The sequence below is a fragment of the Bacillus rossius genome, chromosome 15 (genome assembly GCF_032445375.1).
Source record: "Bacillus rossius redtenbacheri isolate Brsri chromosome 15, Brsri_v3, whole genome shotgun sequence".
Taxonomy (NCBI): Eukaryota; Metazoa; Arthropoda; class Insecta; order Phasmatodea; family Bacillidae; genus Bacillus; species Bacillus rossius.
In genome coordinates, this window is record NC_086342.1 from 20516924 (window position 1) to 20535219 (window position 18296).

At 34.6% G+C, this 18296-nt stretch overlaps 1 protein-coding gene across 3 annotated transcripts in view; it reads right to left on the reverse strand.

Annotated features, from left to right (window-relative positions):
• Positions 1-2942: 2942 nt before the first annotated feature.
• The window catches only part of LOC134539405 (sushi, von Willebrand factor type A, EGF and pentraxin domain-containing protein 1-like), a 28878-nt gene continuing 13524 nt past the window's right edge, over positions 2943-18296 (reverse strand). Inside the window, exons 9-11 of one of the 3 annotated variants that reach the window (XM_063381410.1) lie at positions 13711-13890; positions 12595-12803; positions 2943-9232 (exon numbers count right to left, since the gene is read on the reverse strand). In XM_063381410.1, coding sequence (XP_063237480.1) covers positions 9105-9232; positions 12595-12803; positions 13711-13890 — 517 coding nt within the window. In that variant the 3' untranslated portion in view covers positions 2943-9104. Of the gene's footprint in view, positions 9233-12594; positions 12804-13684; positions 13891-18296 lie in introns of all 3 variants that reach the window. The other 2 variants (XM_063381411.1, XM_063381412.1) reach the window with 2 other exon arrangements.

Consider the following 18296-nt stretch of genomic DNA (forward strand, 5'->3'; position numbering starts at 1 on the left):
GATGACTGGATATTAGAGCTCGTCCAGCGAGTGGTTTTTTTTTATACTTAAGGATAAGGGCAAGTAAGTGGGGGGCCGGATGTGACGGCGATTGCATGGCAGGTGAGTAGCAAGTAGTGAAATGTATTTTGGTATAAATGCTGAATGACAGCCATTCGACAATACCCGTGAATGAGTAAACTATCCCTGGCATATTTCACTACCGATGACACGACAAATAACGAGGTGAAAGATGATTTTTTTTCAGCGCTGTACATCAGCCACAGTTTAGGTAAAAGTGTGCTGGTCCGCGAATGTTCGTGTTCGACTTCAGCGGGACTCCGCGGGCAAGAGTGTGAGTCCGGGATGACTGTCACAGACTTTAGGTATCGACACGCCAGAGCCAGTAGCCTGAGTCGACAGAACGAGTTGAGACTACTCGCTAGGAGACGTGTGAGCCGCCTGAACTAGGACAAGATACGCACTGGCCACGGACTCTTAATAAAATTTTCTTAATTTTGAGAACTCATATTTTGCCAAGAACATCTTTACCAGATAAAATTCATAATAGGCATTATTAATTAGTTACACACGTTTCACGCCTGATTACTGAGCTATGTTAATTTTTCCGCTGCTGCTCATTACACGATTTTTACTACTACAGCTGTAGCTATTTCTTTAATAATTTACATTTCGTGGTAAATGTTCTAATGCGAGCTTTGTACGTTTGTTTTAAGGAGCGGGTAATTCAATGGTTGTTGTTATTGCAACATCTATTTTTTTTTTGTTATGGCTCAATTATTTCAATGTTAAGCCCCTAACATTCTTTAACAATGCTTGTTATATTTTTCCCTGAATATAATCATAATCATTTGTGTGTTCACAGCAGAAGCACGTGTGTTAAATCTAAATTACAAATAATATTTGAATGATTTTTGTAATGCATTTGCATTTTCTAATTTTGTCAATAAACTGTTAGCATACTCTACTCCTTGCTATTATTTAAGTTTTTTTTTGCACTCCCTAACCAGCGTGTAATAAGATTTTAAGCATAAAAATTTTTACTAGTCCCTAAAATCAATACTATTTATAAATTTATCACGTTTTGCATTATTTTACACAATTCTATGTTAAATTTTGTGTCCAAGTTTTGTATTATAAGTTTATTTGCAATATGGGAACATGTAAATTTGCTCATTACCGAGGTAAGATGTTCAGTAGCGTAGCTAGGATATGTGTATGGGGGGCGTTGAGAAGCATGCCCCCCCCCCCCCCGTATTAAAGCGGGGGTTCGGGGGTCCTGCCCCTGGGAAAATTTGGATTTTAAGGTGTAAAATAGTGCTATTTTAGCAGTTTTCGGTACTTAAATTTAAATATTGTAATGGTAAAAAATTTATTGATTTTTAATATGAAATTTGTTTGAGTGATGAATAAGAATTAAAGATTTGGTGCTGGAGGGGGGGGGGGGGTTTGAACCCCAAACCACCCCCCCACCCCCCCTGGTTAAGCCCCTGAAGATGTTTGAATGTCACTGGCGAGTATTGAAAGACTAGCTTAGATTTTTAAAATTATTTAAGTTAGTTATTTCTTTCATATAGATCTATAACCATAGTTATCTGTACAATCAAATATACAGTACCTAATATCACCCAAAAAAATATTTAACAAAAATTCATAATAGAAATAATTTTTTTTTCAACAAAACCTATTAAACTCGACAACTATTTAGTATTAACTCTTCCATTCAGCCAACCATAAGCAAAGCTATATTTTTATAGTAGTTTCTTTTATATAAAATTGTTTGCTAAGCTATTACTAATTACTCTTTATTTGAAAAATACTTGACCAAATTGACATAATTTATGACCGATAATACCAACAAAAGTTTATATCCATGCCTTACCAGGACACTTATCCAAAACACATACGAGCTTTTGTTTTCACCGATGAGTAAGTTTGAACCAATATCGTAATAGAGAACAACAACCTGCAAACAAAGAAGTTTAAAAAAATTCCTAAAATTATTGAATCTTGAAGAGGACTTTTGTATTGAAGTGAGATGGGCCTCTTGAGGGTAGAGAAGGGCAGAGAGGCAAAGTGCCTTTTTCGGTGGGTCTAGGTAAAATCCAAGTTAATTTAGTTAGTTTCGCTTTTAATTATATCTCCACCCAGGGAAATCTGAGGGGGTGAATCCCACCCTCAATCAAAAGGGCTCCGGGGGAGATTGCTTCAAAAGCTTTATGGAACCCCCCCCCCCCCCCATTTATGGGGGGGAGCACATGGTAAAAGACCCATTTTTAACTTTTGCGGAAACCCCCATATTATTAGATTTCTCCATAAGGCCAATGTATTTTATTTTTGTTCCCGTCGCTCCCTTATGTGGGGCGGGGGCTACAATATTTGTAAATACAAAAAACCAAGTACATACTTTCATTTAGATGTGCTCTCGAGACAGTCGTACACCATCGGATCCAATTTGATTTTTGAATTGGGATTGTACTTGCAAGTGCTGTCAGAAAAATTATGGATGCTAAAATGTTCGTGAGTTGAAGACCACTGCCCTAATTCTTAAAAATTTACGTCAAACATCTGCAATGCATCAGACAGTATTCAGGCCAAACTCGTTCAGATGTCTCTTTAGCACAGACTAAATACTTTTTAAATCATTCCCTTTTTTTACAGATCCGGTCAAACATGCATTTTCACTCTTACAGTAACAGTTTATATTAACATTATTCTGGTCCCAGTATTGTAACTAAAAAAAAAAAACACATGCATGGTGCTATTACGATTTTGTTTGGCATTGAGCTAATGTATGTTACTTTGTATAGACTAACACGAGTTCCTAATAAAATAATAAATATAAATACTGTAGCTTAAATTCTATATGAAAATCAATGCCTAGTGAAGAATAAACAAGACCAAGTAAACTTTGCTTGTATCTTAAAATGAGACAATAGCACTCAAGTCTAATAGGTTTATTTATCTAAATTACAGTTACTGAAAATAATTTATTTCAATTCCCAGTACATTCAGAGTATTGATCAGTTGTAAAATAAAACCAATTATAACAAAAAAATTCATAACCTATTTTATCATTAACATACATAAATGAGATTTAACTCCAAAAATGGCTGCCAGTAAATGAAAAAAAATCAAAACTTTTCCTTAATTGGACTAGATAACAGTCATCTTTTACACAACATTGTCTATTTTTATGTTGCATTTTAACTTTATATCTAACCATTCATTAACTGCTAAGGACTAATGTTTGATAGTAAAACAGTTAAAATTTATGAATAGACTTATCTCTTCACTATTGACCAAACAAGTACTAGTAGTTTGATTGAAAAATATTTACTGAAATAATTTTCTCTTACATTAATTACAAGATTACATTTTACCAAGCTAAACCAAAATATTTATTACATGATATATAAAATAAGTTTAACTATATCAAAGTCCGCTTGCTTTAGTTATAAACAAATATTATAGTTAGAAATTACTCAATTTCATGTACAAAAATTTGTAAAGCTGCATCTGGAAACATGACACAAAGTTAAAGAAACCTTATGAACCTATTTCAAAAAGTTTTTTTTGACTAGAAAAGTTTACATAACCAATAATAAAACATTAGGAATGCTTAATAGCACCTGTGTAATTTGCAGGTACCTACACAAACAAAAAGTAATTTAATCCTGACCATAATTAGATTTATTTAATGTAAAATATACAATAATATTCACATACATGAAGAAATAAACTTCATGAAAAACAGACTCATGCTAAGTAATTCCATATATGTAAGAAAATGATTAATGAGCTTTATTTATAACAATGAAAACTAACTAACCAAATAATATTGCAACAAACAAAGGCTCAACTAGGATCTCATTTCGCAAACAGTTACATATGAACAATATTTTTAAAGTAGCTTTAAAACTCTGCAGGAGAATACAAATTTATCAATAGGATTCACATTGTACACTGAAATAGAGCTAATTTAAAAAATACAAAGTTTCAAGCAAATTAAACTGTAGAAATCAAAAAATATAATTTTTAGCACTGAACTCACATGTTATAAAGTTACTTCAAAAACATGTATTTTATATCTATAAAATAAAACAACAAATAGCTTTAACAAAAAATACATTCTACTGAAAACTATATTGCCATTAATAAACTTCGCTAATAATAATAATAATAATAATTTGGTTCAAAAAAATAGGCAGCATAATAATATAGTAAGAATTACAACCAGTTACAAAAAAAATAATAACTTAGTATAGTACATTGGTATATACATACACTACATCTTTCATTCACATTTCCTATGGAAACATGTACATATATGAACTACAGCATTAATTGATACAAATTATGAAAACTGTATTTTATACATTAAAATACAGATATATGACAATAAAATACAATAGTAAAAAATCATAAAGTTGCAACAGTTAAATATTCTACTAAAAGTGATGTATTTTACTATACAGACACATATTTAAATTTTGGTATATTGTCATAATATCAACATCAACTACCTGCCAATGGTCTAATTTCAAAAGACGAAGTACGAAACCACTCAACTAAAAAAATGCTGCCTAAAATTATAACTACATGTACAGTACATTTAGAACTACATAACTACATAATACAACACTACTCAGTAGTAAAACTACATACAAGTGTAACTGTTCGCTGTCTTATAGTGTGGCTTTTAAAAACACATTTTTATATATTTCCAATAAACTTAACAGCTATTTCTAGGGTATGAGTATTTCCCAGCTACAACTACCTAAAAACTTATTTTCAACCCATTCACACAAATTCTTTACTGCTGCTAACAATGAGTATAGATATCATTAGAGGCAGTATCCCCCCCAAAGACAGTCTTAAAACCAAACAATTCCTTTCTTAACTTTAACATCATTCAATTTATTAATGCAGAAATTGCATTTTATTTTTTTTCTTTAAAACTACTTCTGCATATTTTATGAACAAAATTTGTCCATAATAACATAACCAGATAAAACTAAGCCTAGCAGATACTAGTTTTTTTTTCCTGCAAAACAAATTTCAAATCAAATATTTAAAATATTTATGCAGTAAAATTAAATTGTGAATATTGTTCTCGACGCAGTTGTATTACACACTTATTTTTATAAAATACAGGTTTGAATTTAAAAAAAAAACTAATTAGGCTCTATACATAATAAAATTCAACAAAAATATAAAGGAAATCATAAAACTAATACTAAGCATTGAAAAGCAAATGGAAAGCCTTTTTAAGATTTTTCAAGTAACCAACTTTATTCAAGCTAAACATACATAACCCAATAAATGTTTTTATATATATATTTTCATAACATATATGTGGTAGTTTCACATTTACAGCTATGGCCAGTAACGTTTAGTATTTAGAATTTTTTAAAATTGTGGGGTTCAAAGTGATCACTATCAGGAACGGAGATTGACAAAAAGCATTAAAAGAAGTAATTGTGATAGTTTCAACGCCATATAAATCAACAGTCACAATCAATATAGCACCATGTAATACAGTAGCAGCTTACTTGCTGTATTAATCTATGATAAAACAGACACAACTCAAATATACATAAAAAAAGGTAAATAATAGTTTCAGATTCCAGACTATAATAGCAAAAATTGTTTTTAAAATATTACTGAACTAAAATACAATTTACCTGGTGGTTGTTAACGAAGAAAACTCTTTAATATTTAGAGTTTAAATATGTACATATGAGCTGATTCAATCATTAACTTAGAAATACAACATTAAAAAAAATTACAGTTTTTTATAAAATAAATTGCAACATTTTGCGGTTCACAACAATTTTCTGGATCAATATGCAGAGTAGCAGGTTGTGGAAAATAAAGCAAATGGGAACTGAAATTAAAAGTTGGGTGGTTGGTTAGGTTAAGTTAGGTTAGATTATTAGGTGAGATGCATATTAAAAAAAAATTATTACAAAATTTAAATACTTAAACAAACTTTTTACTTATAATTATTGTAGCTACCTTAACCCATCTATAAATTTAGTATTATTTGTGTAATTTTCCAGAAGTTACTACATGACATGAAAATATTTTTTTAGTGGAATTCTAATTCTTACTATTTGAATTTGATATTTGTTTTCAAAATAATTTTATATTTGTATTCGTATCCGATTATAAATTTAAAAAAATGATATAAGCACAGGCCTACTGTTCAGTATTTCTGTAGTATTCACTGTACAACATAATTAAACCTCTTCTTTCACACTTGACTTGTACCACCGGAACCAAAACTCTAGCTATGCCACTTGAGTACTCGTTAAAAAAATTAATCAGTATAACAACAAAAAAAAGATGAATAGTTGAATAGGTAAAAAAAAAAAAAAAGCTGCAAGGAACAAGTACATACTTCATCACTCTTTAAGGTACACTCAGTGCATTGTGTTTACAAGTCCTACGTAATTCATGCTCCACTAAACACTTTGTACTCTGCCTTGGCACCAGGTGTGCTATCACACAACTCGGCACCCTCAATGACTCCACAAACTCGCTTATTTCACAACTACCCTGTAAATTTAGAAATGACCCTCGTGCATTTTCTTTAGTACGCACCACAATTATGTCTTTTACTTTTCTAACCGTTCGTGAGATAAAATCAAAATTACTAAATCAAAAATCTCATAAAAATCTAGGTGTGCGAATAATATTAAAACAAATTCATCTTGGTACTGCATCAAAAATACAGTGGCCAACGAACACTGAAATAACTATCAAAATCAAAAGCGGGTTCTCAGCAATAGGTCATTAATGCCAAACATTTACAGTGGCTACCTGGCAAGGTTGCCACATGGTGTGCAGAGCACACTGGGTATTAATGCACCATTTACAAATTGCTCAATATTTATTCAAGGTGTCTGAATATGAAATGCATTACATTTCAAACAGATATTTTGGAAAAAAAAAAAAAAAAAAAAAGCTAAAACTGGTGTTTTCATGGACGAGTATCGATACTGGTACAAAATATTTGGTTCATGGTATTGAAACTAGTACACCAACATACAGGTTAAGATTACCACTAAAATTCCTCACACAGGATGACCACACATATCTGTAATACAATTTCCTAGACTTTTAAAAACTAATTTACCATTATGCAAATTTTTTTAAAAGATATAAAGAAAGCCCAGTTTCCACAATTTTAATGTGCGTATGAATTGACTGGTGATTACGCACTAAAAACCCATCTGAAAAAAAAAATTGCTTTCAGGCTGGATGATGGTAGATTGGAGATTAATATTTTCCCCTCAAACTACTATCACTGGGAAATTGCCCTGACTTCTACAGGATTTCATGTAAATTTCCTCACTTTTCCTGACAAATTACAACTTCCCTAACTTTTCCCTTATTTTCCAGAATGTGGACATCCTGTTGCATGTAGAGGTGAAGAAGTGGGAGATGCACGTGCCAATGTCACCCTTAGTGCTCTCATGCTTTTAGAGCTGATATGCCCAGTAGGGCAGCCCCCATAAGGGCCCTGCCTAACGGTGCACACAGGCAGTATGCAGAGCTTCAGAACTGCTCAAGAAAATGCAAATAGTTCACGAAAAGCATTTAAGAATATATTGAGGTAGGAATGATATGAAATTGGCCAAAAATAAAGGTGGTGTTTTCAGAATTACATTTAATACAAAACTCTTAGTTGAGATTCTTGAAAGCAATAAAGGCACTTGCAATAAACATTAATTTCTCTCCCATAAAACTTTTTCATTAACACTCAAATCTCATGCATGACATAAAGTCTGCACTCTATTTCAGAACCTTGCATTTAAGAGGCGTTATCGCACTAGAAACACCAGCATGGATCGCACTTACTTCACATCACTAATACGGTAATACCATACGTCGCTAGGCGGATCCTTTAAGAATAACTTGTATGGGTTTCTGATCACGAGGCTAAAATCAGATACTTAAAACACAACTGGATTAGGATGTATCAGAACCACATAAAACATTTCATAAATTGAAAACGGCTTCTGTATTTCAGACAGTTGTACACTTGTCACCAGTAATGAAAACAGAACCTACAGCCATCCCACAACAAGACCATGAGAAAAGAAAAAAAAAGTGTGCTGGTTTTTATTTTAAAACAGATCACTTTTCCTCAAATAAATAACTCACCATATCAATGAAAACTACTTCATCACACACCAATTTATGTACTAAAACATAGTTTATATCACTAACACTATTATATGGCACAAATTGAGAATTTTAAAGTGGTTCACACCATCTTTTGTTGATGTCTGCACAACTCTCCTATTCAAACATTGAGAGTTCAAAACTTTCTGAATGTTGTAAAATCTCAAGCAAAAACAGCCACACCACATTTAGACACAGTTCAGAGAAATAACTTAAACACCTACTAAAACTGGAATGTTACATCAAATATCTTTACGAAAAAATGTTTAACACTGATAAAACTATACATTCACATCAGCCAAGCATGGCTAGTAACACAAGTGTCTTGCAAATGGTATTGCAAGACATAATAAATTTATATATTGCACATACATGATCTTGCTCTAACTGCAAATATTTATTTCCAAGCACAAAAAAAAAATTATTAATTAATTACATGGGAAATTATAATTGAAATCATATCAAAGAAAACCAACTTACCTACGCACTTTAAAATTCACTACTGAAATGTAGTTGCAGTTTATACAACTGGCAGTTTTGTGAAAATGCTCCACTTTGTTAACCTCAACATATGTGGGATTACTGCATCCCACACAGTGAAAGAGTTATTACCGCATTATATTTGGTTCCAACCATTCAGAGCGATTTTACCTGATCAATTTCATTTCGTGAGAAATTTGTACGGAAGACAGAGAGGTACGGCAAACATAAACACACTAGTTCCAAACGACTACTTCTACACGAAGACCCAAATCGCAACTCAAGGTCCACAAGTGCGCACAGTGCAAGTTTACCTCTCCATCTAGCACACCCCTGCAGCTACGCGTGATGCTTCACACCCGTATTGATTCGTCCACGTAGGACAGAGGCACCGGCGTCAACTCCAGCCGGCAGCTGTAGCGCATGTATCAGGCAAGATCAGGGGACGCCCGGCGGTACTTGAAGGAGGCGGCGTCCGGAGCCTGCTCGTACATGCGACGAGGGGTCGCCATTGTCACTCCGTCCTCCAGCTCGTTTTCCTCCAGCAGCGGCACACCTGCAGGATCAAGCGAGTAATGACGCCCGTGCTTCAAGGGCAGCCCATTGTCCCAGGACCAAACATGCGGCACTAAGGCTTGTACCTCACTATAAATGATTTCTCACTTTAAAGTACATATTTTCCAGGTGCCAACAAAATGATATACATGTAGAAACAGTTCAGTTTAAAGTACTATCCTTATAAAGTACTAAAAAGTTTTTTTTTTTTTTTCAGGCCGGTTGTAATGAGGATTTCATGGTACTGGACTTGTTAACTGGAAGAAAAGAAAGTAACACATTCTTGCAAAATATATAATTGCAAATTATAATTTTTAGTAATGATGGTCTAGATCCTAATTTCCTCGAATACGATTATCGAATTTGAATCAGAATGAGCACCTAGAATCCAAATCTAGGTGTTATGACCACAATCGGTAGCCAAGGTGCAAAACACCTACAGGGAGTCTATCGCAATAATACGTGGAATGCAGCAGACTGTACTTTATTACATTATTTTAATCTTGAAATGGCAAACATTACATGCAGGAAGCATCTACAAATGCAAATGTTTTGAATTGGATTAACATAGGGATATATGGAAGTGATCAAGGGAATATTTATTTAAACATTACAAATGGGAAAACGTAATATGCAGGAACATCTTAAGAGAGTTTTACTGAATAATTAGAACAAGCATTTTATTTGAACATCTTGTCTACTGCAACGAAACACTAAACAGTTGTTAACAGAGTGTCTAGACTAACTGGAAGATATTCTAAGAATACAACCACGATTATCTAAACACTTTTGGAATAAACAGCTCACAAAAAAATCACTGGGAATTAAAGAACAAGTTCACAAGTCTGCATGAACACAGGACTAGGGCCGCATTTGAATTTAGAGGCTTCAAGTTGTAGTGATAGTAGCACCAATGTGTCATTTTGCTTTGCTTTACGCAAGTTTGCAGATTACTACGTTTTTGACAAAGCGATTTGGATACTTGTATATATATATTTATTAATAAGTTTCTCAAGGTGCTTAGAAATTAAAACTTCTTTACAAGGAAATATTTTATTAAAAGGGTAAAACTGTATGTATTTACAGATCCACTAAACATTTTTTTAAAACTTACTATGCAATAAATTTTCTTAAATGATATTTCTTAACTCGTCATTGGTCGCGCTATGAGCATTTTGCTCACCCTCAGAAATATTGTTTTACTGTTATTGTTTTTATTGCTGCTTGGAGGTGTCCTTTTTTCTAGCTGAGTTTTGAACCTTCCTTATTAAGTCACCAGGTGGCTGACAGGATGTAACTGATACTTGGCCTTGATATAAGATATCGCTTACAGGCATGCACGTTGCATGAGCAGTTTGCTCACAGTGCGACCAGTCGCGTTGCTACACTTGTGACGACTGTTCGGTTTGCAAAGTGCTGTGTTTAGTCGTGGAATATATTCTCGTGAGACTAAATCTAATGTTTCGTGGTATTACTTATTGAAATGAATCGGGGGAAGAAAATTGTGGCTTTGGCTTTTCAACAAATCGCTGAATGTTCCATAACAGGTAAGTTGTGTTATAATTATCAATATTTTTTTGAAAATACAAAAAAAAAACATATATTACATAAAACATCAATTATAGTAAATATTAACATTTTGTCACAAAATTGTTGATTTTCGTATAAAATAAGAAATTAATTTGGAATACGGAAGCTGAAAATCTGAATTTGGATAGAAGTGAGAAAAATTTTTATAATTTTGGAAAAGCACTTAGGAATTCCAGAGGAAGATATGTAATTGTAGTCTTTCCATAGTTTTATGTTTCTATTTTATTTTTCACTAGAATTTTCAGTAATGTAATATATATTCTGTGCTTTGTATTTACAGAAGTTCCACCATGGTTGCCGGAGAGGTTACTACCTGAAAACCAAGCAGCTGCCAATGATCAAAACTTTGACCAAGATAATGTTGAAAAATCCTAATAAAGTTAGGTGTTAGAAAATGTAAATTTCCATGAAAGCAGTTAATTTTGATGTAGAAATTCTCTATTGCATAATGTGTGTTCTATTAGTCATAGTCTCAAATGTATAACATAAATTAGTGTGCCCTCAAAAGACTCAGTAGATTTAATAATTTTTGTGCTAGAAAATGATGAAATTGTGAATAATGTGTGATTTTCTGTTGCTTCCAACACTTCTGCATTTATTGTTGATGTATTCGTAGGCCGGACAAAGGAAACTCACTATACAGCCAAGTAGTTTATTAAGATGATGATTTATGTAATAAAAATTTTAAAAATTATGTGATAATAATATAAAATATAATTTAAACAAGCAGAGTTGTTTCATTTACAATAAGTAAAAATATTTGGCCTTTTAAAAGTGGTTAAGCACGCCTCTAATCGTAAAATAAAGTCTGTGAGCAAAATGCTCATGCGCGACCACTGGTGTAACATTTTACAAAGCGACCAATGACGGGTTAAGAGAGAGAGAGAGATTTACTGTAATTAATTTGAACTTGAACTAGTTACAGTTTGATACTTCAACACCCCATTAAAGGCTCCGCCTACCCGGGCACACACACGGTGCGCAGAGCTTCAGGATAAAACAACGCGATTCCAAAACTACTGAAGATATCCGAGTGGGGTCTGCTTAAGAAAAGCATTTAAGAGTTCGCTGAGGGCCGAAAAGTACTTTTGATTTCTGATTAGGTTATTAAACTGTATTTTTAGAGGAGTTGAAATGGCTAAAACGCATGTTTTCAGAGTAATTTTTAGGCGTAAAACAACCGGTACAGATTCTTGAAAGCACTTAAGGGACTTGCATTACACCTTTATCTAAATTTCTCCGCAATACAGCGCAGGGGCGTAGCCAGGGGGGGAGGGGGGTTTAGGGGTTCAAACCCCCCCCCCCCCTTAGCACAAAATCTTTAATTAATTTCTTATTCATCACTCAAACAAATTTCATATTAAAATTAATAAAAAAAATTACCATTACAATATTTAAATTTAAGGACCGAAAACTGCTAAAATAGCACTATTTTACACCTTAAAATCCAAATTTTCCTTGAGGAGGACCCCCGGACCCCCCGCTTTTATACGGGGGGGGGGGGGGGGGGAAGGGGGCATGCTTCTTATCACCCCCATACACATATCCTGGCTATGCCACTGATACGTATAATGTTATGGTCACCGCTCAAATTTCACAGCTATCCTGTGACAACGAGAAGACTGCACGCCAGTCCATAGAGGGGACAGCGCGCTAGAATCACCAGCGAGCGTCGCGCTCATCATCCCGCCTCACTGACGCACACACACACACCCCTGACGAGGCGGGCCCCCATGAACTGCGAGGTATAGGTACAGTCCGGCGAGCGCTCACCCTCCGTGTTGAGCACGGAGCTGGTGTCGAAGGAGGCGAGGCTGCCGCAGATGGCGCGGCACGACGCGGTCTGCGAGCCGCTGCTGCACGTGTGCGACGACACCGTGTCGAGCGTGACGTTGGTGGAGACGTCGCTGGGCGCCATCGTGTCCGTCGACCCCATCGAGTCCCCCGCCGAGCCGCTGCGCAGCGACGCAGAGTGCGACGTGCTGCAAGCACAGTGCAGCCTCGTCTACAACTACAGTTAGACGATTTGAATATGTAGTCAATGTAAATGTAGTATGTAAATGACGGAGCTGGCGCAGGGTCCAGGGTGTGGATTGAAGATTGTCGACGCCACTTGTATTGTGACGTCACAGCGGCCATCTTGGATGGTTGTGACCTTGACCTTGACCTTGAAATTTAACCTTCAAAATTTGCCCGAAATTCCTCAAAAATAGCCAAAATTTCAATTTTTTTTTTGGAAAAAAATTCCGCCAAAAAATCTCAAAAAATTTGATAAATTAAAAAATTCTCTTTTTGAGGGAAAAATTCCCGTTTCAAGAGAAAATTTCCCGTTTTTAGTCCATAAAAATACCACAGGCTATAAATGTCCATATATAGGCTTAAGCATCCATGTCTACAGCCTCCGATAAGCCTCTGATGTCATCATGGATAATGTCGTCACCATTGCAATTTCCGTTACGGCCGCCATCTTTAAAATCTTTATTTATTACCCGATTTTAATGGAAAAAAAATTAAAATTTATAAAAAAATTAAATAATAAAATTTTAATAAAAAATTTTTAAAAATCATACTTTTACGGCACGGAGTTCGGAGTTCTCAGTTAAAACCCAGTGAGGGCAAAAAAAAATGGTGACCGTACCTTCTTCCAACAAATGATATTAGTGAAACATTATCGCAGTTAAATATAAAGTATGCTGCACACACACGTATACTAAATTTTCATTTTATAGGTTTTGAATACATACACTAGTATGTCTCACATGTACAGAACTCAAGATAAACTTCTGACTGTTTTAAAAACAACTCATGTTAAATGCAGTAAATATTTTTTTTTTTTTAGTTAAGGCAGCTGAAGCGTAACTACAGCGTGATCCTCCTCCTCTCTCGCACCGAGCCCTCTTGGGTGAGAGCCAGGTATCCTGTTTACAGGGGTAGACAGGGGTGGAGAAGGTCGAACTGGTCTTGAGGCAGGATTCACATTCTCTTGACGGTGGATGCACGGATGCTCGGAAGTGCGGTCTGCTGTTGATCCGTCTCGCACCGAGCCCTCTTGAGTGACTGCCAGGTATCCTGTAGAGAAGGTCGAGCTGGTCTTGCGGCAGGATTCGCAGTTGGCTGGTGAAGGCGAATAGCTAGTGGGGTGAGGGATGGGACTAAACTATTCATTGAAAAATGTCCGTATTTTACACAGAACTTTTATTGACCTGAATGTCCAAACAGTTCCATTGGTCGCCTGCGTCCGCTTTCACTACATACACAGAATTTATACACAGTACACCCTATCGTCAAGAAAGGGGGAGGGAGGGGGGACAAATTCCACAGGCCGAGATAGGTCCTCGGATGGCCTGACTCGCGAAGGAGGGGTGCGAGCAGCAGAAAACGGATAGCCAGTCGTTCTGCTGCTCCCCCTATGATCGTCCTATGGTCAGTGGGCGGAATCCAGCCTCACTGGCCGTCGGGCCGATCAACTCACTTCAAGTGGATGACCTCGCCTTTATATAGGGAGAAATGCGCGGGAACGAAGAAAAAGAAGGGAGGGGCTAACTAACTCCTCTTTGGAAGGGATGAGATGCACACGCATAAATCTCGCCAAAATTTCCCTGCCCTGGTGGTGGAAGTATAAACTAGATAGTAATAATTAAAAAGAAAAGATAAACTTGACATAAATAATTATATGTATATGTATGTATATATATATATATATATATATATATATATATATATATATATATATATATTAAATAGTGATGGGCCGAGACTCGAAAATTCGAGTCGAGTCGAGCGAGTAGCATCAGCTCGGCTCGGCTCGGAATTCGAGTTTATTTTACTCGGCGGGGCGAAACTCGAAAGGAAATTTGGGTAAAACTCGATGATAAAATATAATAAAATTGAATTACAATAAATTCTTAATATCTCCTTACGTGACTTCGGCCGACACTAAAAATTACGTACGTACGACCGAAACACGTACTTACCAACAATGACGACAATCGGCTATATTATTTATATTTTAGTTTTACATATTGCCAACTTAACATGTGTAACCACATAGCAAAGAAGACGAACACATTTTTAATAAACAAAACACGAATTAAATTTTATAATCATAATATCGGCAGAAATATTACTTTTTTTTAGTAAATCCGTGCTACAATCGGCGCAACGTTACAATAATAAATTAACGGTAGCGTTATATTTGTGCGCATGTTTGCGACTGATACGCCACCAATCACGAAATGGCATTTAAAAAAACTTTGCTCGACTAATTTTAGGAAGTATTGGTTGGCGAACATGATTTTTTTTCCGTGTTTGTTTACAATATTACGTTCGGCGAAATTGCGTTTTGTATAATTGTTTGCTATCCAAGTTAAGTGGCAAGTTAAAATTAATTATGAAGTATAAAGTATTTTATAAAGTGTAACTATTCAATACAAATACAAAAGCATGTATTGGTTGGAAGTGCCAGCTTGCGATTGGCCGGCAACATAACGGCGTTAGTGTTGTAGCAATAATCTTTAAATGTATTATATTTGTTATGGGAACGTTTATTGTAATGTTGCGCCAGTTGTAGCACGGCCTTACACTTCCCATAAGTGAAAGTTTTCAAAAATGTTCTAATGATTGTGTGAAACCCTAACCTTCGCGCCAACAAGTCTAAATTATATTCAATGTTTTTTATTGACTCGTGAATGCTACAGGCCGCAGATAACTCGTTCGGTTCAAAATAAGGTAAATATGTAGTTGAGCGGTATTTTCGAAAAAAAAAAAATGTTTAAATCTGAAAATACTTTTATTATATGCTCTTTAAATTCCTCTTTTCATTAAAGCCGGCGGATATAAGAAATTCCAAATACTTTAGGAGATATCGAATTTTTTAATTTTCACAGTTGGGCGATATTTGTTAAATAAAATTTAAAAATTCCGAAAATACTTTTATTCTATGCTCTAAACCGCAATTATTGAATTGTATTATATCAGTTAAGAATTTAACCTAAATGAATTATTTGTATTAATACTTGTATTTTAAATATATTTGATTAAGTGGGCCATGATATAACAAGACATACATCTAAGGACTCTTAGCAATAAAGTGCAAATATTCAAGCTCGACTTAAGTGTCAAAGATTCAAATAAAAATTCAGACTCGAATCGACTCGACTTGAATTTATGATCTACAAACTCGACTCGAATCGACTCGAAATAATTATTGTAAAATTCGACTCGACTCGACTTAAAAATTTGCAGGTTCGTACATCTCTAATATTAAATCCTATGTATTAAAAAGTATTTAAACTTGCTTTTACAACTTAATTATATACTTTTATAAAATATAAATATAGTTGGTAGATCGCCGGTCACAAGATGGCGTCCCAATGTACATATTTAGCTGTGACAAAAGAAAAATATACATTGTTTACATAACTCGTCCATATTTACTAATATATTCTGAAGTACGTTAATATGCGTGGTTATACCAACATAAAAAATAAAGGACGAAGATGGTTGGTTGCTTTAATGAATTATTCTATTGTTCGTCGCTTTGTTTATAACCTACGACGTCGCACAGATTCGTCGCCGCACATTACGTGAGTAGGCCTATTGCCAAAATACCTTTTTCCCTGAATTGCTTCTGAGCTTATTAAAACTCGTTTTGGGTTTAATTATAACGTAAAGTAACGTGATATTTAATATAGGGAGGGCGGGCAAGCGTCAAGCGAAAGGTACCATTAATCACCACAATATACCGAGTACAATTTTTTTTGTAAAAATGTGTGTTGATAAAGCATGGTATGTATGTGGCTTATTCGAAACCTCACAATGTTGCATGGCAATGCTGCATAGTTAAATATGATGGAAAATAGTTTCAATGATATACTAGCTGCAAATTACATGTAATATACACGTTTATCAGCAAAAAAAAAACGCTATACCATCACTAACCACAAAATATCAACAACACAGTCATTTTCATGCATGTTTTCATAAACAAGCCAACTTTGTTTATTTGGAAGCTATTGCCACTACCATTTAACTTATGATTTTTTTCTGGATATGTTGATACTTCTAATAGTACTTTTGTGGAAACAATAAAAAGTGCTGAAAAAAATAATTGGCAGACATCAACACCAGTACCAATAATGATATTAGTTATACCAAAAACCTTTAAGGGACTTTATAATTTTCAATAATTACTAGTTCACAATAAATATTCATGTAATAGAAACTGGAAATATGGTTACAAGTTCTGTTTCAAAAATTTAAGCATAACGCTTATTCTAAATATTTGTGTATATGGTCTAAATATTAAAGGGGTGAAGCTTAATCGGGTAAATATGGTATCTACCATGTATTATCGCATAATCATCACACTTTTTATACTAAAATCAAGTTTGAAAAGTAGGGGTGCAACGTTTATGCAAAGAAAAATTTTTTTTGTTAGGTAAAGTTAATCATAAAAACATAACCCATTCATGGAAAGTACATTTATTTAAAAGTGGAGTATACAAGAGCACGCCAAACAATTTAAATTAATATCTCATGCAACAAAAACCTTTCTATAACATTAAATAAAAAATAAAATGTAAATGCCAGCCTGAACTAACGCATAATTATCGTCGCAGTACACACTTACCACAAAAGAGTGCGGGCCATCAAATGTAGTTAACTCGGCACTCAACATAAAGCGCACGTTGCATGCAATCGGCGAGATATCGATATTCAACTACGTGTGCGCGCTCTATACGGGAAGCAACATAACCAAACATGAATGATGCGCTCGCTACATTTTTATAAGCAAAGCAGACAATCAGATAAAGGAAATAACGTTTAAAAACGTCTTTAAAAGAAAATTTACACGTCAGACAACTTCGTATTTCCATTAATTAAATAAGAGGTAACTTCAGAATAAATACGAAAAAGATACCTACACAAAGCGCTCAGAATCTAATAGCGGGACAAAAAACATCATGCGACGTTTACGCGAAAGGTTTTTTTTTAATATACAATTTTGACGCCCTAAAATATTGGTGCGACAATTATGCGCGTGCGACGATTATGCGATAAAAGAGGGTAATACAGCATTTTATGGTTCAACGTGTTCTGCAATTCGACACCAATCAAACCGATCGCATTCGGATTATTTTCAGGTGGATTCCAGCTGTTTACCTTGACCGCCAGGTTGCGTAACTACGCTGCTGGCATTTTTAGTTCACTCAGTTTTTCTCATCATTGTCAATTTTTAATTTCAGTAGTGTTTATTGTTTCCACAAATACGCATTTCACATTTCAAGGTAAAATTTTGTAAGAATTAAGAAGGCCAAGACTCCTCTGTATTTTTCATAAAGCACTTTATTACAACTTTTCTTAGATGCCATTGTACCTTTAATCTACATTGACGTTAAATAATCCAAAATGTTGCAAGCTTACTATAATGCAGGGCTGTGAAATGATGAGACAACATTGTTTACTGTAATATT